Consider the following 24,323-nt stretch of genomic DNA (forward strand, 5'->3'; position numbering starts at 1 on the left):
CACCCCCCTTGGGGAAATTGCAGAAAAAGGAGTTCATATAGTTCATTAAGTCAGATGGTCTGTCTTTTTTTTCTTCTTACTGTTCTACATCATAATAAGGATATTTTTGAGGATTTTTTCTATATTCTCAAATAATTGAAGAAGTATTTTTAGTTACTGTCATAATCTATGTTAACTGTCCTAATTTTTTTGTCAAGTCATAATTTAATATTTTGAAATTCAGGCTACAGCCACATTCTTATGATTATATTTTATGCTTCAGTGATAGTATTTGTGTATAACTCTGTGTTTGCATTTCATATTTTTTCTTTAGAATAGAACCACTGTGAAGCTTAGGAAAGAAAAAGCACTTTTTCTAGATGTTGTGAGGTGCACTGGGCCTTGACTAACCAAGTACTGATAAGATTTATTAAATCAGATGATATCAGCCCCAAATTAACCAAAATGTTGAGTGAATTGTTTGAAGCATGCTTTTTACTTTTGATTCAGTAGTCTAATTCTGGTGGATCTCACATTTTTTATTATTTTCAGAGTATTGCGGAGGTTTTCCGATGTTTCATTTGTATGGAGAAATTGCGGGATGCACGCCTGTGTCCTCATTGTTCTAAGCTTTGTTGTTTTAGCTGTATCAGGGTAAGTTGCTTTTCTTTGTACATGTCCATAGTGTATATATGATATATTGTAAAAAACTATATTCTTTAAAGTTTTTTTTAATGTTTATTTTTGAGAGAGAGAGAGAGAGAGAGAGAAGAACAAGTGGGGTAGGAGCAGAGAGAGAGGGAGACACAGAATCCTAAGTGGGCTCCAGGCTCCAGGCTGCCTGCACAGAGGCTGACATGGGGCTTGAACCCATGAACTGTGACATCATGACCTGACCTGAAGTCATATGCTCAGCTGACTGAGCCACCCAGGCACCCCAAAATCAACCATATCCTTTATCTCTTTTTGAAAAGTTTATTGTGTGAGAGAGAGAGGGAGAGAGAAAGAGGGGCATAGAGAGAGGGTGAGAGAGAATCCCAAGCAGGCTCTGTGCTATTAGTATGAAGCCTCATCACAAAACTGTGATATCATGACCTGAGCCAAAACCAAGACTTGGACACTTAACCAACTGAGCCATCCAGGCACCCCATTTTTGTTATCTTTTAAAATTTTACATTTTGTCCCCTTTTAAAAAATGTTTTATTTATTTATTTTCTTAAATAGTTTATTGTCAGGTTGGTTTCCTTATAACACCCAGTGCTCATCCCAGCAAGTGCCCTCCCCCATGCCCATCACCCCACTTCCCCTCTCCTCCACCCCCATCAGCCCTCAGTTTGTTCTCAGCATTCAAGAGTCTCTCATGGTTTGCCTCCCTCCCTCTCCCCAACAGTTTTTCCCCTTCTCTCTCATGGTCCTCTGTTAATTTCCTCCTAATCCACCTATATGTGCAAACATATGGTATCTGTCTTTCTCTGCCTAAAAAATGCTTTAAAAGAATGTTCCTTAATAGGGAGGCCATCACCAAATATTACTTAGTATTATAGAGATGAGATAACTGCCATGAAATATCTAAAAATTAAAACCCACTGTAATTTTAATATATTTATTAATTTCATCACACATTTAACAAGTACTGGTAAAGTGGTTGCCTGCATTGTGTTTGGGGTTGAAGACTTCTAAGATAAATGATGGAGTGCTTGCCCTGAAGGAGCTTAAATCTAAGCGAGATAAGTAACTAGATAAGCTAAAAAGTAACTAGAAACTGTAAAGTACTGTCCCCTTGTAAGGTGTTAATATTTTATTATATTGTAGAATGTATAGTGTCATAAAGAGGCACTAACAAAGTGGTGTGAGACTCAAAGTTTATACTGTTGGATGGGTAAGATAGAAAAAAAGCTAGGAATGGGTTCAGAGGCTTAGATTAAAATTGTATAATCTTTCAGGTACGGGAGACTTTAGAGAGTAATGTAGTCCATTGGCTTTAAAATGAATGTAGGTGAACCCCTTAAAGAAAATTAGGAAGAAGCCTAAAATGTGAAACAGAAGAACTTCTTTTTGTGTGGAGGGATTCGATAGTGCATCTGGAAATCACAGTTGAAAACTGCCTTGCCCACATTACTCTCAGTAGATTTTGTCTTTTACTGAGAAAATCAAAGCCATCTAACATGCTCTTCACCTCAAAATTTCTCTGTGGTTTCTTTTCTTTCTTTCTTTTTTTTTTTGATAGTTTATTGTTGAGACAGAGAGAGAGAGCATGAGTGGTGGAGGGGTAGAGAGGGGGGAGACACAGAATCTGAAACAGGCTCTAGGCTCTGAGCTGTCAGCACAGAGCCTGATGTGGGGCTCGAACCCATGAACTGTGAGATCTTACCTGAGCTGAAGTCGGATGCTTAACGTACTGAGCCACCCAGATGCCCCTCTCTGTGGTTTCTTATTCCTGCTTTAGGAAGATAAACCATTGTGGAGAGTAATGTTTGTAACATTTAAGTCACTTGCTTCCAGTCACACAGCTAACAAATAATAGAGGTGAATTTGAATCTGGGAAGTCTGGCTTTAGAGCCTGTGTTCTTTGCCACTATACCATATGGAGAAGACTGAGGTTATACATCATGCTAGTTCTCCCATTCATAAACTGAGAAACTAAATTTTTCTTAGTCTTGTTTCTTTAGCTATAGAATGAGGTAACAAGATTTGCCTCACAGGATGGTTGTGGCATTAAATGAGATAAGCTAAAAAGTAACTAGAAACTGTAAAGTACTGTCCCCTTGTAAGGTGTTAATATTTTATTATTAAAATGGCAATTAATAAATTTGGCATTGTTTTATAAATTGTAAAACAGAAGCTGGAGAAATTAGGTAATTGACCTCTCTCTCTCTCTCTCTCTCTGTCTCTCAAATTAAAAAGAAGTGGGAAAATTTCATCTACCTTGGGAAATTTGATTTACTCTTGCAGGTTTAACATCTCTCAGTGTATGGTTTTTAAATCTATGCCTGTGGCCTTGACTTTCTAGCATCTTGAACTTCGTTCCAGATCAAATTTTGTTTTTTCAAACTGATTGTTTTACTTCTTTTTGTTCTGTTCTGCCAGTCACTCACATTTGAAACCTTTTACACCAGTGATTTTTTTTAAAGTTTATTTGGAGAGAGAGTGTGTGTTGCATGAGTGAGTGGGGAAGGGACAGACTGAGAGGGAGAGACTCCCAAGCAGGCTTTGTGCTGTCAGTGAGAGCCCTTTGCAGGGCTTGATTTCCTGAATCATGAGATCATGACCTGAGGTGACATCCAAAGTTGAAGACTTAACCAACTAAGCCCTGGCACCAGTAATTTTTAAGTCCTGTAAGTTATTATCCTTTGCTTTTACTTATATCTCTTATCCTTTCCATTCCTTTTATTACCCTTCTAGCAGAGAAATATATACCTTTATTACCTCATGCTTAGATAATTATCTTTTTTTAATTTAAAAAAATTTTTTAATGTTTATTCTAGAGAGAGAGAGAAGAGAGAGTTTGAGCAGAGAATGGGCAGAGAGAGTGGGGGACACAGAATCTGAAGCAGTCTCCAAGCTCTGAGCTGTCAAGCACAGAACCTGAGGCAGGCCCAGACTCATGGACTGGGAGATGACCTGGGCCAAAGTTGGTTGCTTAACTGAGCCACCCAGGTGCCCCAACCTTTTTTTTTTTTTAGAGAGAGTGTGAGCAGGGGAGGGGCAAAGTGGGAGAAAGAGAGAATCCCAAACAGGCTCCATGCTCACTGCAGAGCCCGACCTGGGAGTTGATCCCAGGACCTTAAAATTATGACCTGAGCCAAGAGTTGGACGCTCAACTGAACGAAACAGCCAGGCATTTCTAGTTAGCTTTTTAACTGATCTATCTTGAGTCTTTTTTAAAGTTTATTTATTTATCTTAAAAAAATTTTTTTTAATGTTTTATTTTTCTGAGAGAGAGACAGTGTGAGTGGGGAGGGTCAGAGAGAGAGAGGGAGACACAGAATCTGAAGCAGGCTCCAGGCTCTGAGCTGGCTATCTGCACAGAGCCCGACGTGGGGCTTGAACCCGTGAACTGTGAGATCATGACCTGAGCCGAAGTCGGATGTTTAACCGACTGAGCCACCCAGGCACCCCTATGTATTTATTTTGAAAGCTAGAGTTTGTGTGCGAGTTGGGGGGACAGATAGAGGAGAGAGAATCCTATGCAGGCTCCTCGTTGTCATTGTGGAGCCATAGGTGGGGCCTGATTTTACGAACCATCAAATCATGACTTGAGCTGAAACCAAGAGTCAGATGCTTAACCACCTAAGCCACCTAGGCACCCCAGGTCTTTTCTTATCTGTGGTTCATTTATACCCTGCTGCCATAATGATGTTTTCCAGAAATGTCATTTTTTTCCTTTTCAGAAGCTTCAGATTCATTGGCCTTAATCCCTTAGAATATTATCTTCATATTCAGCCCACCTGGATAATCTAGTTCTTGTTTTTCTTTCTAAAGCTGTCTTGGTTCCTGAATGTTCCATTCATGTGTTTATTCGTTCAACAAGTAGTATTTACGGGGCGCCTGGGTGGCTTAGTTGGTTAAGCGTCCGACTTTCGCTTAGGTCATGATCTCACAGTTCATGGATTCGAGCCCCGCGTCGGGCTCTGTGCTGACAGCTCAGAGCCTGGAGCCTGTTTCAGTCTGTGACTCCCTCTCTCTCTGACCCTCCCCTGCTCATGCTGTCTCTCTCTCTCTCTCTCTCNGAGCCTGTTTCAGTCTGTGACTCCCTCTCTCTCTGACCCTCCCCTGCTCATGCTGTCTCTCTCTCTCTCTCTCTCTCTCTCTCTCTCTCTCTCTCTCTCTCCCTCCCCCCCCTAGAAATAAATAAAATTAAAAAAAAAATACTATTTACATGAATACTTGGTGGAGTATTCATTGACTTCCCAGGGAGTTGAGTTATTTACTAGTTGCGATAATGGACGAAAAGATAAATAGATGTATGTTAGATACCAGTAAGTGCTATGAAGAAAAATGAAACTGAATAAGGTATAGAGTGGGAACTTTGAGGAGGGTATAGACAGGTTGTTAGTTATTTTAGATAGAGTAGTCTGAAAGTCTCTGAGAAGATAACATTTGAGTCCAGACCAGAATGAAATGTGGGAGTGATGTGAATATCTACTGGAAGAAAGTCCCAGGAAGAGAAATCAGAAGGGGCAAAGCCTCTGAGAGAAAGAACAAAGAAGTGTTGGTGGAGCAACCTGGACAGAAACAGGGAAAGGAGATGAATTTGGAGATGGAGCTTAGGGCCTTGGTAAAGACCTTGGATTATATTTTAACTATAATGGTAGCCATTGAAAACTTTTGAAGGATATAGAGTAATTAATGTTTAAAAACTGTCATTTTTGCTGTTATGTAGAAAGTGGACTATAGGTACCATAGGTGGGACAGGAAGTGAGACCGATTTGGTTTAGACTCGAATGGTAATAGTGGAGGTGGTGAAAAGTAGAGCAATTCTGGATATATTTTGAAGGTAGAGCCAATGGATTTACTTACAGATGAGACATGAAAGTTTCATACAACATTTGGATGAATGGTTTTCTGTTATTCTGAGATAGAAAAGATTTGGGGAGGAAAGGTTGGGTAGGCTATAGATGTACATGTTTTGTTTTTAAATATGTAAAGTTTAAGATTTTTATTATACATCTAACTGGAGATGTTGGCAGTTGGAAACATGAACCTGTAGTTGAGGAAGGATGTTAGAGATACTGAATTAGCATATGATAGTATTTAAGGCATTTGATGAGATCACCAGATTATCTGATAGGGAAAAGATTTTTCTGTTTGAACTCTGGGTCACTCAACATTTAGAGGTCAGGAGGAGGAGGATTAAGTAGCAGATAACAAGAAGGAGCCATGAGTGAGGCATCACAGAATTCAAGTGAAAAACGTGTTGCATAGTGGAGTAGGTTAACTGTTTAGTAGTTCTGGTTTGGGATTTAACCATTGGATTTGAGAATATGTAGGTCATTGGTAACCTTGATGAGTAGTTTTATTGGAATAAGACAAAAGCTTGATGGCTGGGAGTGGGAGGCAAATGAGATAGCAAGTATAAAAACTCTTAAGAATTTTGATGTAAGGGGGAAGAAAAAGGAGTGGGTTGAAAGGTTTATATCTCATTGGGACTGAAACAATAGAGAAAGAATAATTAATGATGCTGGAGAAAGGGGGATAATTACAGGAGGGAAGTCCATGAGACCTGTGCACTCCACCCAGTCAAATTGTATTATTGTTTATTTGAAAGTCTCTCCCTTCTCTTCCTTCCCATTTCTGTTCATTTGATCATGAAAATTTAATTATCCATGACAGGCCAGATGCTTGTGTCACTGAATAAATCAGACTAAGGTCCACACCTGTGAATAGACTTGTCCACAGTTATCTAGTGGTTTGGGACAGATCAAGTGTACAGTTTGGTAAGTTTTGATAAATGTATATACTTGTGAAACCATCACTACAATCAAGATAGTGAACATATCTATAATCCCCAAAAGTTTCTTTATACCTTTTGATAATCCCTCCCTCCACTTGTCTTATTCCCAGGAAAACCACTGATCTGCTTTCTGACTGTAGATAAGTTTGATTTTTGGACTTTTGTACAAATGGAATCTTAAAATACGTTCTATGTGTCCAGCTTTTTTCAGTCAGCAAAATTATTTAGAGATGTATCTATGTTGTATGGATCAATAGTATTCCTTTTTATTGCTGGGTAGTAGTACCATTTTATGCATATACCATAATTTGTTTATCCATTCACCTGTAGTTGGACATAAACTGCTTCTGCTTTTTGCTATTTACATAGAAAACTGGTATGAACATTTGTATGCAAGTATTTGAATGGATTTAAACTTTTCTCTTAGGGGGGCGCCTGGGTGGCTTAGTCGGTTGAGCGTCTGACTTTCGCTTGGGTCATGATCTCACGGTTCGTGGGTTCGAGCCCCGCGTCGGGCTCTGTGCTGACTACCAGTTCAGAGCCTGGAGCCTATTTCAGTCTGTGACTCCCTCTCTTTCTGACCCTCCCCTGCTCACACTGTCTCTCTCTCTCTCTCCTAAAAATAAATAAAAAACATTTAAAAAAAAAAAATCTTAAACTTTTCTCTTAGGTAAGTAAATAGGAGTGGAATAGCTAGGTCACATGGTAGATGTGTATCTAACTTTTTAACAGATTGTACAACTGTGTTCTAAAATAGTGTCATTTTCATGAAACGATGCTCAGCATCCCTCCTCATCAGGGAAATACAAATCAAAACCACACTGAGATACCACCTCACGCCAGAGTGGCTAAAATGAGCAAATCAGAGAACTCTAGATGCTGGCGAGGATGGGGAGAAACGGGCACCCTCCTACACTGTTGGTGGGAATGTAAACTGGTACAGCCCCTCTGGAAAACAGTGTGGAGGTTCCTCAGGAAACTAACACTAGAACTCCCCTATGACCCAGCAATAGCACTGCTAGGAATTTACCCAAGGGATCCAGAAATGCTGAGGCATAGGAGCACATGTACCCCAATGTTCATAGCAGCACTCTCCACAATAGCTAAAACATGGAAAGAGCCTAAGTGTCCATCAACAGATGAATGGATCAAGAAGATGTGGTTTATCTATACCATGGAATACTACATGGCAATGAGAAACAATGAAATCTGGCCTTGAGGGTGTTATGCTGAGCGAAATAAGTCAGGCAGAGAAGGACAAATATCATATGTTTGCATGCATAGGAGGATTAGGAGGAACTTGACGGAGGAACAAGGGGGAGAAGAAGGGCGGAAATGGTGGGGGAAAGGGAGAGAGGCAAACCATGAGAGACTCTTGAATGCTGACAAAAACTGAGGACTGATGGATGTGGAGGGGAGGGGGGTATGGGCATGGAGGAGGACACTTGTGGGGATGAGCACTGAGTGTTATGTGGAAACTAATTTGGCAATAAACTATTTGAAAAAAAAAATAAAAATAAGAAAAATAGTGTCATTTTAAATTCTTATCAGCAGTGTATGAGAGTTCTAATTCTTCCACATTAATGCCCATACGTGGTATGTTTAGTCTTGAATTTTAGCCATTCTCATAATGTAGCAGTACCTTAACTTTTTCCTTTAAGATCAGGAAAAAGAGGGGCGCCTGGGTGGCTTAGTCGGTTAAGCGTCCGACTTTCGCTTAGGTCATGATCTCGCGGTTCGTGGGTTCGAGCCCCGCGTCGGGCTATGTGCTGACTGCCAGCTCAGAGCCTGGAGCCTGTTTCAGTCTGTGACTCCCTCTCTCTCTGACCCTCCCCTGTTCACGCTGTCTCTCTCTCTCTCCTAGAAATAAAAAAAAAAAAAAAAAAAAAAAAGATCAGGAAAAAGAGATGCCTTCTTTCCTTACTTCTATCCATTATCGTCTTCCCCAGTCCGGGTAACCATTATTCTTTCGGTTTCTGTACTAAGTATAAGTACTTCATATAAATGTAATCATATAACATTTGTCTTTATATATTTATTTTCAAAGTTTTATTTATTTTTTTTTAATTTCTTTTTCATGTTTGTTTATTTTGAGAGAGAAAGAGCTAGGGAGCAAGCACAAGCAGGGGAGGGGCACAGATAGGGAGAGAGAGAATTCCAAGCAGGCCCTGCCAGGTCAGCTCAGAGCCTGACTCAGGGTCTAGTCTCACAAATGGCAAGGTCATGACCTGAGCACAGATCAAGAGTAGGATAGTTAACCAATGGAGCCAACCAGGTGACCCTCCATTTAAATTTTAGAATGAGTTTTTCTACTTCTGTAAAAAGTACCATTGGGGTTTTGATAAGAATTACGTTGATTCTGTAGATTGCTTTGGGTGCTATTGGCATTTTAACAGGATTAAATCTTCAATTGTGAACATGGGATGTCTTTTTATTTAGGACTTCTTTCATTTCTTTCAGTGGTGTTTTATAGTTTTCCATGTATAAATCTTCCAACTCCTTGGTTGAGTTTCTTCCTAGGTATTTTACTTTTTTCTTTGTGTTTTCATAGTTTCCTCTTTGAATTCTTCATTGCTAGCATATAGAAATGTGAGTGGTATTTTTGTAGGTTGATTTTGTATTCTGCAATTTTGGCAAATTTGTTAATTTTGTTCATTAATATTAACAGGTTTTTTTTTGTGGAACCATTAGGGTTTTCCTACATGTAAGATTATGTTATTGAAAACAATGTTACTATTCCAGTTGGGTTGCTTTTGTAATTTTTTTTACTTGCTTAAATTGCTCTTGGTGAAATTTTCAGTATTATGTTGGATAGAAGTGAAAATGAGCATCCTTGTCTTTTTCCTGATCTTAAGGAAAAAGTTTTCAGTGTTTCACCATTGAGTATGATATTCACTGTGAATCTTTTATGTATGGACTTTATCAACTCGAGGAAGTTCTCTTTTGTTCCTTTTTCTTGAGTGTTTTTATCATGAGAGGATATTAGATTTTGTCAGAGGCCTTTTCTGCATCAGTTGAGATGATCATGTGGGTTTTTTCCTTCATTTTATTAATGTGATGTGTTATATTGAATGATTTTTGTATGTTGAACTATCTTAGCACTTCAAGAGTAAATTCCACTTGGTCATGCTGTATAGTCTTTTTAATATACCGTTGAATTCAGTTTGATAGGTTATTGTTGAGAATTTCCCTGGCCTAGTCTTGCAGAGTGGGTATGTTGATTCTCTTGTTGCATATGAGGAAACTTGAGCTCAGTCACATATCTGGTGTCCTGTAGTCAGTAAGTGTCAGAGCTAGGAGTCAGACCAAGGTCTGAATACTGTCTAAAGCTTGTGATTCTTCCATTTTAATGGAGAGAGGTTCTTAAATTGAATGTGGAGAATTACTCTACTATAATATTTATTTTAATTCTTCTTTTGCATTAATATTGTCTCATTCTTACCTTTGGTTTTGGTTTGGGAGAAATATTGTTTTTCCTAACGTATTAAAATTGCCATATTTATTTAGTGATTATGTTAGATTATGGAATACAAGGTAAAAATGGCGTAAATATTCAGAGATGGGAAAGATTACTAGCTTGATAGTTAGGAAAGTTTTATGGACCTAATTACTGGACATTCCCATGGGACAGCACATGGAGGGAGGGACATATTAGCAAATACACAGATATATCAAGGGTGTTGTATAGTGCAGCAATAAGCCTGTTTTGACTGAAATGGAGAGGCATATTTAAAAATATGGACTTGTCACTCTCTGTTGTGGTCCCAACCTTTATAGAGCTTATAGTCTAGCCGGGCAGAGGAGACCAATAAATAAGTCAGCGTAATAAAGTGTCAAAATCACAATGAAGGGAGAAGCACAGGTTGCTGTGGTAGTCTATAGAGAGTCAGGGCAAGCTTTCTGGAGGAAGTGACATAAACTGAAATCTAAAGGATGAGTAGGAATGATATAGTTGAAGAATATCCTGGGGAGAGAGAGGAAATAAATATTCCTAAAGCCTTAACCTTGTTGGGTTTCCTAGAGTGAGGTTGAAGGTGAGGCAAGAGAAGTGTCGGCTAAAACCAGCCTTAAAGGAGTACAGTGGATTTAGCAGAGCATTGTTTGAGAGGAAGAAACCTGACCCAAATCTTATTTTTGCTGAAGGACCAAAGAAATAATCTTCAAGGTTATTAAGCATAGAGGAATCCTTTTGTGTCTATTTTCGTTTTCTTCGAGCTTTATATTGTTTGCTGTGAAGTACCTTTTTACTTACTATCTTTTATCTTTTATTGTCCTCTAATGTTTCCTTGGGAATTTCATTTCTGAGTTAATTATTTGACTTTAAAAAGCTTAACCCTGATGCTATTTATTTTTGGAAAGGTATTCAAATAACCTTAGCATTTGCTTTGTATATGGTATAAAACTGCTTCCTATCCAGTAATAATTAAAACAACTCAATAGAATTTTAAGGTTAGTAGATCTCATATAAAAGCTTTTTATAATTATGAAGAAACCAAGTTCTGCAGAAATTACATTACTGAACTATAGAGCTTTTAAGATAGGAATTTCTGTTGTATTGCTTATTCATATTTTAGGTCTAATTTATATATCCATAATTCATAATCCATATTCTTCAACATTAGTTGACTTTTCAGAAAGGAATTTAGTAGTACCACAGACTTTCTCAGGGATTTTGTGAGAGGTTAGTTGAAAGTAAATAATCACTGTGGTTTATTTTTAGGGGTGGTGGTTACTGTATTATCACTGATTTTGTGAAGCTTATCAACATCTTCCTCGGGGTAATCAGATAGTCTTAGGATCACTTTCTTTCCTATGAGAGAAAAGCTCCCAAACTGTTTTGGAATTAGTTCTGTCCCTTTGATAATTTGTCCCCATCACAGTGATAATGAATGAGGAGGAGATAGATTGAATGTATACTATTTCTGTAAGTATGTCTGTAATTAATATAGGCACTAGAGAGTTAAACTCATTAAATTTGGTATTGAAGTATTCAATATGTACAAATTAAAGTCATGATATTTCTATAATCAAAATCTATTTCTTTTGCCTCTTTAGCGCTGGCTGACAGAGCAGAGAGCTCAGTGTCCTCATTGCCGGTAAGGTTTTTGCCATGATTATTTGTGAATTTGTTAAATAGTAAGGTGATGGACTTAGAGTGTGCTCTAATAGTCATAGATTTTTTTTGCATTCTGCCACATTTCTCCTCTTTGTGAATTTGGTTGAGAAGAAAATAAGCAATCTGTCTAGATAAATGCATACTAATTTATCTGACTTAGAATTACATCGACTGTATTATGTATGTTATTTACCGTGTTTTAGAGAAGCATTTTTTAACTTCTTGATTTTCGTAATTAAAATACAGCTGAAAAGTTCTCCAACTTTTCTAATATGGATAATAAAATAAAAAGATTTCTATTTCTGATACTCTCTGCCTAATCTTTTAATTAAATAACACTTTCAGAAGAAATGGTTAGGGGCGCCTGGATGGCTCAGTCGGTTAAGCGTCCGACTTCAGCTTAGGTCCTGATCTCATGGTTTCTGGGTTCGAGCCGCGTGTCGGGCTCTGTGCTGACAGCTAGCTCAGAGCCTGGAGCCTGCTTCAGATTCTGTCTCCCTCTCTCTGCCCCTCCCTGACTCACGCTGTCTCTCTCTCTCTCTCTCTCTCTCAGAAATAAATAAATTAAAAAAAAAGAAATGGTTAGATTTTATTGTCTATTGTAGACATTTTTCTAGGAGTATACTGATATGTATACATACTGTTTTTTCTCAAAACACCTAAATGTGTTATAATACTATTTTTTTTAATGTAAAATATGGTGGGACCTTCCTTGATAATATGTACACATATGTCATTTTTTTAAAAAGTATGAATAATAATCCACTGTATGACAGTATGTTGATTTATTTAATATGCTTATTTTCAGACACATTTAGATCATTTCCACTTTTTTTTTTCATATAATAGTGCCAGATTACATTGAAAGAAAGGTTTTTACTATTTACCATTCCTAATAATAAATATGAAAGTGCCTTTTCCTCACATTCTGCCAGTACTGGTTATCAATCTATCTTTTTGTCATTCTATTAAATGAAAAATAGTATCTCATTTTAAATTAAAAAAAAAAATTTTTTTAATGTTTTATTTATTTCTGGGAGAGAGAGAGAGAGACCGCGTGAGCAGGGGAGGGTCAGAGAGAGAGGGAGTCACAGACTGAAACAGGCTCCAGGCTCTGAGCTGGCAGTCAGCACAGAGCCCGAAGAGGGGCTAGAACCCACGAACCGCGAGATCATGACCTAAAAGAAAGTAGGACGCTAAACCGACTAAGCCACCCAGGCGCCCCAATTTTTTTTAATTTTTAAAGTTTATTTATTTATTTTGAGAGTGAGACTGTGTGGGTGAGCTGGGGAGAGGTAGAGAGAAAATGAATCCCAAGCAGGCTCTCAATGCAGAGACCCATGGGGGCTTGAACCCACAAACCATGAGATCATGACCTGAGCCGAAACCAAGAATTGGATGCTTAACAGATTGAGCCACCCAGGCACCCATTAAATATGCTTTTTAAAAAAATGATTGAAACTGAACTTCTTTGGAAGCATATTTAGTTGCTTATTTTGTTTTGCTTAAACTACCTCTTCATCTCATTTGTTGCCTATTTTTATCATGTATTTACTTTCTTATTGACTTTCAAGAAAATCAGCACTATCAAATAGAAACTTTCTGTAATGATGGTTAATGTTCTGTACCTTTGCTGTTTAATTCCACTGGGTACATGTGGCAGTTCAACATTTGAAATATATCTAGTTTGACTGTGTCATGAAATTTTATTCTTTTTTTTTAATGTTTATTTTATTTTTTAGAGAGAGTGACAGAGCACAAGGAGGGGAGGGACGGAGAGAGAGGGAGACACAATCTGAAGCAGGTTCCAGGCTATGAGCTGTCGGTACAGAGGCCAATGTGGGGCTCAAACCCATAAACTGTAAGACCGTGACCTGAGCTAAAGTTGGATGCTTAACTGACTGAGCCACCCAGGAGTCCCATGAAATTTTATTCTTATTTAATTTTAATTAATTTAAATTTTTGGCGTGGCTGGGTGGCTCAGTCAGTTGAGTGTTGACTTTTGGTTTCAGTTCAGGTTATGGTCTCATGATTGTGAGATTGAGCCCCGTGTTGGGCTCTGGATGCTGACTGTGGAGCCTGCTTGGGATTCTCTCTTACTCATTGCCCTTCCCCTGCTTGTGCATGCATTCAGTCTCTCAAGAAAAAATAAAAAAACTAGAAAATAATTAGAATTGTAAATAGTCACATGTGACTAGTGGCCATCATTTTGGATAGTACAACTTTAAGGTATTAAGATTTCAATGTGTAATCTGAGTTTTTTTTGGTAAATGACATATTAATATAAAAATAAGTTGCAAACCATACTTTTCATGGAGTCTGTTATTATTTTAATAGTAATATGGTATGAATATGATTGTGAGTTCTATTTTGATGTCTGTGTTTATTTGATAATTTCTTTTTTTTTTTTTTTTTTGTAACTGTCTTCCTTCATTTTGTATGTCCTCAATTCATGCATGTTGTAGCATATGTTAGAGTTTCATTCCTTCTTAAGCCTGCCTCCATCTTAAGCCTCCATCGTGTATATATATCACATTTAATTTATCCATTCATCCAATGATGGACATTTGAATTGCTTCCATTTTTGGGCTATTGTGAATAATGCTGCTATGATCATGGGTGTTCATCTTTTCAAGAACTGCCTTCAATTTTTTGGGATATATACCCAGAAGTGGTATTTGCTGGATTATATGGTAATTCTGTTTTTTAATATTTTGAGGTATAGTTGGTAGATAAAATTGTTATACATTTAAAAGGTACATCATGATGATTTGATATAAGTATTGTGAAAGGATTCCCCCCATTGACAGCACTTTCATCATCTCACATATTTACCTTTGGAATATGTTTATGTTAGCAAATAATCTCAAATGCCTGAATTGGAATATATTTACATATTTTTTCTCCAGTGCTCCACTCCAGCTACGAGAACTAGTAAACTGTCGTTGGGCAGAAGAAGTAACCCAGCAGCTTGATACTCTTCAACTCTGCAGTCTCACCAAACATGAAGAAAATGAAAAGGACAAGTATGCCCTCAACTCGTGTTTGAGTATTTCATAGATGTTGATAGTGATTTTAATGACACTATTGAAAGTTTCTTTTTTGTTTTATAGGTGAACACTTAATTATTTTTCTTCTGGAATCATTTTGAGATCAGTATTTTGAAAGACCCTTCTAACTCTTGATTGGCTTCTTTTATTAGAGCCTCTGATAAAAGGAGTGGAACTCCTAGTGTTTGCTAATCTCTTCTTTGTTCTTGATGTCAGCTGGCCCCTATTCCCCTTTGTTTGCTGAAGATGCCTATAGGCCATTGTTAAAGAATTGTTCTGATAAATTCCCTGTATTATAAAAGCTGTGTTCTAAATTTGGTAGTATGGAACTATGCTAAATGATCTTCCAGATAGTATATAATATGCTGTTTTTTAATACTTATATTTCTTTTTGGTATTGAGATTACTTACAAATGAAAAAATAAAATGTAGACATATTTATTTTCTCTAAGCTCAGTGTACTTCATTAGTGAGAAGTTTTATTTTTTTAAATGTGTATTTATTTTTGAGAGAGCAAGCATGAGCAGGGGAGAGGCAGAGAGAAAGGGGGGACAGAGGTTCAGAAGCGGTCTTTGTGTTGACAGCAGAGGGCTCAAACTCAACAACTGTGTAGATCGTGACCTGAGCCAAAGTTGGATGCTTAACTGACAACTGAGCTACCCAGGTGCCTCAGTGAGAATCTTTTTAAGAAATGCAACAATGTGTCTCTTTCATAGGCAACAGAAACTTAAAAATTTTTGAAATCATAGTAAAATACATTTACATAAAATATAAAATTTAGTATCTTAGCTATTTTTAAGCATATAGTTCAACAGTTCAATAGTGTTAAGTATATTCACATTGTACAACCAATCTCCAAAACTTTTTCATCTTGCAAATCTGAAACTCTCCACCCATTAAACAGTAATTCCCCAATCTCCTACCAACCCTGGCAACCACCATTTCACTTTCTGTTTCTTTGACTTTGACTACTCTATATTATTCATGTTAGCAAAATTATACAGTATTTGTCTTTTTGCTACTACCTTCCTTGACTTTGCATAATGGAACATAATGTCAGAATTTCATTCCTTTTTAAGACTGATTAATATTTCACCATGTATGTTCATCACATTATGTTTATCCTGTTCATCTGTTGGATATTTGGATTGCTTTCACTTTTGGGCTGTTGTGAATAATTCTTTAGTGTGTTGATCTTTTCTAAACCATGCCTTTCATTTTTTTTTTTTTTTTTAAAGATTTTTAAGTAATCCCTATGCCCAAAGTGAAGATTGTACTCACAACTCTGAGATCAAGAGTTGCATGCTGTACTGACTTAGCCAGCCAGGCACCCCTTTTTTGGAAATATACCCAGCAGTGGTATTGTTAGATTATATGGAATTTTGTTTTAAATATATTGAGGAACATCCATAGTGTTTTCCATGGCAGCTATACTGTTATCACATTCCTTGCAACAGTATACAGGATCCAATTTCTCCACATCCTTGGCAACACTTGTTTTGCTTTTTTTAATAATAGCTATCTTACTAGGGATGAAGAAGTATCTTGTGGTTTTGATTTGCACTTATCTGATGATTAGGATGCTCAACATCTTTTCATATGCTTGTTGGTTATTTGTTTTTTTTTTTTTTTATAATTAAAAAAATTTTTATTCATTTATTTTTTTTTTTTACAAATAGTTTATTGTCAAATTAGTTTCTACATAACACTCAGTGCTCATCCCCAAAGTGCCCTCCTCCATGCCCATCCCCCCCTCCCCCCCACATCCATCAGTCCTCAGTTTTTGTCAGCATTCAAGAGTCTCTCATGGTTTGCCTCTCTCCCTTTCCCCCACCATTTCCGCCCTTCTTCTCCCCCTTGTTCCTCCGTCAAGTTCCTCCTAATCCTCCTATACGTGCAAACATATGATATTTGTCCTTCTCTGCCTGACTTATTTCGCTCAGCATAACACCCTCAAGGTCCATCCATGTTGCTACACATGGCCAGATTTCATTGTTTCTCATTGCCATGTAGTATTCCATGGTATAGATAAACCACATCTTCTTGATCCATTCATCTGTTGATGGACACTTAGGCTCTTTCCATGTTTTAGCTATTGTGGAGAGTGCTGCTATGAACATTGGGGTACATGTGCTCCTATGCCTCAGCATTTCTGTATCCCTTGGGTAAATTCCTAGCAGTGCTATTGCTGGGTCATAGGGGAGTTCTATTGTTAGTTTCCTGAGGAACCTCCACACTGTTTTCCAGAGGGGCTGTACCAGTTTACATTCCCACCAACAGTGTAGGAGGGTGCCCGTTTCTCCACATCCTCGCCAGCATCTAGAGTTCTCTGATTTGCTCATTTTAGCCACTCTGACTGGCGTGAGGTGGTATCTCAGTGTGGTTTTGATTTGTATTTCCCTGATGAGGAGGGATGCTGAGCATCGTTTCATGTGTCTGTTGGCCATCTGGATGTCCTCTTTGGAGAAGTGTCTGTTCATGTCTTCTGCCCATTTCTTCACTGGGTTGTTTGTTTTTCGGGCGTGTAGTTTGGTGAGTTCCTTATAGATTCTGGATATTAACCCTTTATCTGATATGTCATTTGCAACTATCTTTTCCCATTCCGTTGGTTGCCTATTAATTTTCTGGGTTGTTTCCTTGGCTGTGCAGAAGCTTTTAATCTTGATGAGGTCCCAACAGTTTATTTTTGCTCTTGATTCCCTTGCTTTTGGGGATGTGTCAAGTAAGAAGTTGCTGCGGTGGAGGTCAAGGAGGTTGTTTCCTGCTTTCTCCTCTAGGGTGTTGATAGTTTCCTGTCTCACGCTTGTTGGTTATTTGGATACCTGGAGAAAAGTGTCTGTTCAAGTCCTTTGCCCATATTTTAATCGTTTTTTTTTTTTTAATTTTTAGTTTTTACTGTTGTTAAGTTGTAGGAGTTCTTTATGTATTTTGGATATTAACTCCTTTATCAGATAACATGATTTGCAAATATAGTCTCCTATTCCATAGATTGTCCTCTCTGTTTCTTGTGTTATTTGATGTACAGAAGTTTTAAATTTTGATGTAGAATATTTTACCTCTGTTGCATGTGCTTTTGGTGTCATATTTAAGAGATAGTTTCTCTCTTTTTTTTAATGTTTTATTTATTTCTGAGAGAAGACCGTGTGAGCAGGGGAGGGTCAGAGAGAGAGGGAGATACAGGATCTGAAGCAGGCTCCAGGCTCTGAGCTAGCTGTCAGCACAGAGCCTGACACAGGGCTCGAACCCACAAACCGTGAGATCATGACCTGAGCCAAAGTTGGATGCTTAGCCGACTGAGCCACCCAGGCGCCCCTTAAGAAATAATTTCCAAATCCAATATTGTGAAGCTTTTCCTTTATGCTCTTTTATAAGAGTTACATAGTTTTAGATCTTATATTTAGGTCTTTGACCTACTTTGATTTAAATTTTGCATATGATAGGAGCTAAAGGTGTTTGTCTGCTAGGGTTACCATAACAGAATACCATAGACTGGATGAGTTTAATAACAGAAATTTTTTTTTTAAATATTTTTTATTTATTTCTAGAAGAGAGAGAGAGACAGCGTGAGCAGGGGAGGGTCAGAGAGAGAGGGAGACACAGACTCTGAAATAGGCTCCAGGCTCTGAGCTGGCAGTCAGCACAGAGCCCGATGTGGGGCTCGAACCCACGAACTGTGAGATCATGACCTAAGCGAAAGTCGGACGCCTAACCGACTAAGCCACTCAGGTGCCCCTAATAACAGAAATTTATTTTTAATGGTTTTGGAGGCTTGAAATTTTAAGGTTAAGGTATTATCAAGGTTGGTTTCTGGTGAGACCTTTCTCTTTGACTAGGATAAGGCTCCTCCTCACATACTCCTGATGTCTTTCTCTTCCTTTGTCTTCTTGTATAGACACCAGTTTTGTTGGGTTAGGGTTCTACCCTTATGACTTCATTTAACCTTCATTACCTCCATAAAGGCCATGTCTCCAAATATATTTACATTAGACCTCCAAAAGGAATTTGGTGAGGATGCAGTTCAATTTGCAACCAGATCCAAATCCATGGTTTGCATGTGAATATCCAATTTAAGGGGAAAGTCATTTTTTAAAATTTGAGTTGTTCATTTCTCATGAGAATATGGCATTACATTATATAATTGTATGTGTCTTCATTTTTAGCACTGGCCACATGGGGAACAAACAGTTGTACGTGCATACGTGTTTGTGTTGGTATAGACTCATAATATAATTTGCCCAAAATGTAGTAGTAAGATAGAACTTATCTACAGTGATGCTAGGAAATGATGATGTATTTGTATGTTATTTAGAAACTAGTCTGCATTTTTCACATGATTGTGAAGTATATATTAATGAAAACAATACTTAAAAAATTTTGTGTACACATATGATTTTTTAGCTTAAAAAGCCATGGAATGCATTTTTATATTGTTTCCTGAGATATTTTAAAATTGACTTATTTCCCAAACTTAGGAATTTGTTGAGGTAATTATGTTTTAATTTTAATTTAATTTAAATGCTATTTTCTTTTCATAATATATAGATGTGAAAATCACCATGAAAAACTTAGTGTATTTTGCTGGACTTGTAAGAAGTGTATCTGCCATCAGTGTGCACTTTGGGGAGGAATGGTGAGTAGAACAAATTTGGCACATTACTTTTAGTTAGAGACTAGAAAGCACTGAAATACTTGTTTGATTTAGATAGAAAATAATTTACTCTGTTTATAAAATTGAAAATTAAATATGTCTGATGTAGTAGAAGGTATCATACCACAAACTCCTTTTGTGGTGGTGTTTTGGGATATTCACATAAATACATTATTTTAATGGAAAACCTATAAAATTTGGGGCACCTGGTTGTCCCAGTCAGTTGAGTGTCCGACTTGGGCACAGGTCATGATCTCATGGTTTGTGAGTTCAAGCCCTTGCGTTGGGCTCTGTGCTGACAGCTCAGAGCCTGGAGCCTGGTTCAGATTCTGTCTTCTCTCTCTGCCCCTCGCCTGCTTGCTCTTGCGCTCTCTCTCTCTCGCTCTCTCTCTCTCTCTTGCACACGTGAATATAAATATTAAAATTTTAGGAAAGAAAATCTATAAAATCTTTTATTAGCAAATCTTTTATTGTAGGATCAAGGTCTTATCAGTTGATCTGATGTCTTGGCCACAATATCCAATTTTGGTTTCTTAAAATGGAACGATAACTTTAGGTATTTGTGAAACAATATGAATGCAAACATCTGGATCTTATAATTTGTTTCTCTTTTCCAATCTAATTTAAAAGCTGTTTTTTAAGGTATTGTGCCTTTTATCAAGTAAAACATTTAAGTTCATTTTCCTGGAAATAGCTTTTTATTTCACAGATGTCTGTTGTTTAATTAATATTTAATTAAATTGTATACTTATGTAATAGGTACGATTCATGTAAATAGGCTTGAAAATTGAAACAGTAGGTTCTTGGTGGGGAGAGTTAGTTACAGTAGGAGCAGAAAGTGAGTAGGCAACCAAATCTAAGAGTCAACAATGAGAATTGATCACTTTTAGGGCATTAGCATATTTTAGGGAGAAAATGACAGGCAACTTGGCTGAATAGAGCTCAGTATAGAATTTTTTCTGTTAGGATTTGAATAATGTGTTTCTTTTTCTTTTTTTTTTTTTAAATGTTTTTAAATTTATTTCTGAGAGAGAGACAGCATGAGCAGAGGAGGGTCAGAGAGAGAGGGAGACACAGAATCTGAAGCAGGCTCCAGGCTCTGAGCTAGCTGTCAGCACAGAGCCTGACGCGGAGCTTGAACCCACGAACTGTGAGATCATGACCTGAGCCGAAGTCGGACGCCTAACCGACTGAGCCACCCAGGCGCCCCTTGAATAATACGTTTCTAATGTGATGAATAGAAAAAATGGAATTCTTACAATTTAGTACTTTAAATGTATGCATTTAGTAAGAAGAACAAATGGAAACATTCTTTCCGTATATTAACTGGACATGCAAAAATCTACATTTTTTTTTTTTTATCTTAGAGACTATGTTGAGGTGCTTTGGTTGGATAAGGCAATGCTAGTGAGAATATATCCATTAATAGGAAGTTTCTTATATATATTTAAGTTCTATATATTAATCGAGAGTTATAAATTATAGTATTAAAATTGGATAGAAAATTGGTTGTAGGGGGCACCTGGGTGGCTCAGTTATTTAAGCATATGACTTCGGCTCAAGTCATGAACTTGTAGTTTGTGAGTTTGAGTCCCATGTCGGACTCTGTGCTGAAGCTCAGAGCCTGGAAACTGCTTCGGCTTCTGTGTCTCTCTCTGCCCCAACCCTGCTTGCACTCTCTCTAATAATTAATAAACATTAAAAAAGAAAAGAAAATTGGTTTTTAGCCCTTAAAAATTCTTTGAATACAAATTGATTTGTGAGTCTTCTGTCTCTACAGTAATTCTTTGTGGCATAAGGAATATATTTATTGCTTTGCTAATAGTGTATTTTTAGTGTCTTAATAATTTATTCAGTTGTGCTAGAGACTGGGGGGTTAGTGATAATATAGATATCAAACAATTAGTTCTGTATTTAATCGCTGTAATAGATATTAGGAATATTTATACAGTGCTGATAAGCATGAATAACTTTGGGACCTGACCCTATAAGACTGAGCTAAGCTCCAAAGGATGAGTAGGAATTAAAAGGTGAAGAGTTGGGGAAGGAAGATAAACAAAAATTATTTTTGAACGAGAAGTTACTTTTGCAAAGGCCCACTGAAAAGAAGTTTGAGAACTTGAAAAGGCTAGTGATGATGAAGAAGAAAGTGACAATGTTGTGTCAGCTGGTTTGAGCCATGGTAAAAGATTTTGGTTCTTTCTAATGAGTAAAGGTTTCTAGATAAGATAAGTGTTAACATTTTGCTACAGTTCTTTAAAAAATTTTTTTTTGAATGTTTATTTTTGAGAGGAGGGGAGAGAGACAGGCAGACAGAGACAGTGAGCAGGGGAGGGACAGAGATAGAGGGAGACATAGAATCTGAAGCAGGTTCCAGGCTCTGAGCTGTCTGCACAGAGTCTGATGTGGGGCTCGAAGTCATGGACAGTGAGATCGTGACCTGAGCTAAATTTGGATGCTTAACTGACTGAGCCACCCTGACACCCCTGTGCTATAGTCTTTAAGGATTTCCTATAAGGGCAAGTGATTTTAAGGAAGCTCTAGTTGATTTTAACAAAGTCAGTATAGCCGAAAAAGTAAACTACTAACCAGTTTATTAGCATCCATAGAGTGTTAATAAAGAAATGTAAATGAATAAGGTAAAAGAAAATGTTCTAAAATTATTCTTATTATTTAAATAGCATGGTGGACATACCTTTAAACCTTTGGCAGAAATCTATGAGCAGCATGTTACTAAAGTGAACGAAGAGGTAGCCAAACTTCGTCGGCGTCTCATGGAACTGATCAGCTTAGTTCAAGAAGTGGTAAGACTACTACTGAAAGATCATTATCCATATATAATATATATGTTTTTGCGGTACAAATCAATTATATTGAAATTGAGATTTGAAAACTTGAAAAAGTATATTTGTAGTCAGTTTTACCAACTTCAAACAGCTAAGGAATTTGGATCCAAACCCCCGGCCTGTTCCACAGTTGGAGCCAGAGAATTGCCTTATGTAGAAAGAAATAGAGAATCAGTGAATGAGTTAAATAAGCCTGTTTGACACAGAGTCAGTAATTGACTCCTAAACAGTCAATATTGACTTTTAAAAAGTCATTAAGTCATTCATTCCTTGGACCCCCAGCTTTTGGGAGAGCTTTCTGCTACCAATGAATGAACTGTTTCTGATGTCTTGAATTAGAACTCTGCAGGATTGAAAGAGTAATATTTAACACTAGTCTTCAGATACTTTGTGGGTCAAACAGCTTTGGTAAGCATTTTACCATTTGAAATATAATTTGTATGGGGAAATATGTTAAATTTCTAACATTTAAGTACTTAATATACTTTTAGAATATATTTTGTTTTAAGTTGCCAGAATGCCAATTGTAACTTGTGAGGTTTACAGACTATTCCTAAGATGTGTTTGTTTTACCCTTTCAGGAATCAGATTCAAACCACTGTTTACAACATTTTTTATACAAAAAGTAGTGTTTTTGAGTTTCATGTATACTATATACAAAGTAATTTTGGAATATGAACAAGTTGAGTGGTTTCTCTTTGGACTTCATCTAACTACCTTTGTTTCTGTTATTTTCTCTTGGCAACATAATTTGTTAGGGAGGGTGTTCTAGGTTGAAATTCTAACTATATTTATAATAACAGTAAGTATAGGAAAGACTGCATTTTTAATTTTGGTAGTGTCTTATGAAATCTGCAATATACTCTGCAGTCTTTGAAAATCCTGTTTTTTTTCAGTTCTGAGAAAAGTTAAAAACTACATAAACTAGAATAGATATGTTTTCTTTTTATGTGTATTTTTGAGAGAGCATACGCACATGCGCAAATAGGGGAGGGGTAGAGAGAGGGACAGAGGATCCAAAGCAGGGTCTGGACTGATAGCAGAGAGTTAGATGCACGGCTCAAACTCACAAACTGTGAGAAACCTGAGCTGAAGTTGGACACTTAACCAACTGAGCCACCCAGGTGCCCAAAGAATAGATACGGTTTTTGAAAATTTTCATTTTTTTTAGGGTTTTACATGATGTGAATGACCCTGGCATTAGTATATGTTTTTATTTTTAAATAGTGGTTTTCTATCAGAGATATAATTGGGGCTTTCAGTATTTATTTTGTATATGGTGCTTGAGCCAATTTTTAAATTTGATTTTACTTTTAAGTAATCTCTATACCTGGCTGGTACTCGAACTCCCAAGCCAGAGATCAAGAGTTGCATACTCTACTGACTGAGCCAGCCAGCCTCCCCAAACAAATTTTTCGTAATTATCTGTCTTTCACTGTTAAAATAACATGTACTTTGTTATGCTTTGTTTATTTTTAAGAATATCACTCCTGATTTGGTTCAGTGCACACTTTTTTAAAACAATGAGTTTACTATGATATATAAACAATTAAAGAGTATTATTGGCTTGGGGTACCTGAGTGGCTCAGTTGGTTGAGCATCTGACTCTTGTTTTTAGCTCAGATCACGATCTCAAAGTTCATGTGATTGACCTCTGTGTCAGTCTCTGCACTGACAGTGAGGGACTACTTGGGATTCTCTCTGTCCTTCTGTTCTGTCCCTCCTCTACTCACACTCTCTCTCCCTCCTGCTCCCCCCCCATCAAATAAATAAACATTTTTTTTTCTTCCAGTATGGTCTTTATTAGCTTAATTCTGACTCCTTTATTTTTTATTTTTTTAAATTTATTTAGATTTATTTTTTTATTTAAATCCAAAGTAATTAACATAAAGTGTAATAATGATGTCAGGAATAGAATTTAGTGATTCATCACTAAATAAAACACTCAGGGCTCATCCCAACAAGTGCTCTCATTAATGTCCATTGCCCACATAGCTCATCCCCCCACCCAGTACCTTGCCAGCAACCCTCTGTTTTCTGTATTTAAGAGTGTCTTATGGCTTGTCTCCCTCTTTGTTTTTATCTTATTTTTCCTTCACTTCCCCTCTGTTCATCTGTTTTGTTTCTTAAATTCCACATATGAGTGAAATCATATGATATTTGTCTTTCTCTGACTGACTTATTTTGCTTTAAATAATACCCTCCAGTTTCATCCATGTTGTTGCAAATG

The 24,323-nt window shown here is 37.2% G+C and overlaps 1 protein-coding gene across 4 annotated transcripts in view; it reads left to right on the top strand.

Annotated features, from left to right (window-relative positions):
- Nucleotides 1-24,323, top strand: part of TRIM37 (tripartite motif containing 37) — a 131,107-nt gene that overhangs the window by 1,807 nt on the left and 104,977 nt on the right. For all 4 annotated transcript variants that reach the window (XM_039247312.1, XM_039247315.1, XM_039247313.1 and 1 more), the window contains exons 2-6: nt 532-633; nt 11,489-11,529; nt 14,459-14,575; nt 19,142-19,229; nt 21,929-22,051. In XM_039247312.1, the coding sequence (XP_039103243.1) occupies nt 532-633; nt 11,489-11,529; nt 14,459-14,575; nt 19,142-19,229; nt 21,929-22,051 (471 nt within the window). The remainder of the gene's footprint in view (nt 1-531; nt 634-11,488; nt 11,530-14,458; nt 14,576-19,141; nt 19,230-21,928; nt 22,052-24,323) is intronic.

The sequence above is a fragment of the Hyaena hyaena genome, unplaced genomic scaffold, assembly GCF_003009895.1.
Source record: "Hyaena hyaena isolate Hyena2069 unplaced genomic scaffold, ASM300989v1 scaffold_298, whole genome shotgun sequence".
Classification (NCBI taxonomy): Eukaryota; Metazoa; Chordata; class Mammalia; order Carnivora; family Hyaenidae; genus Hyaena; species Hyaena hyaena.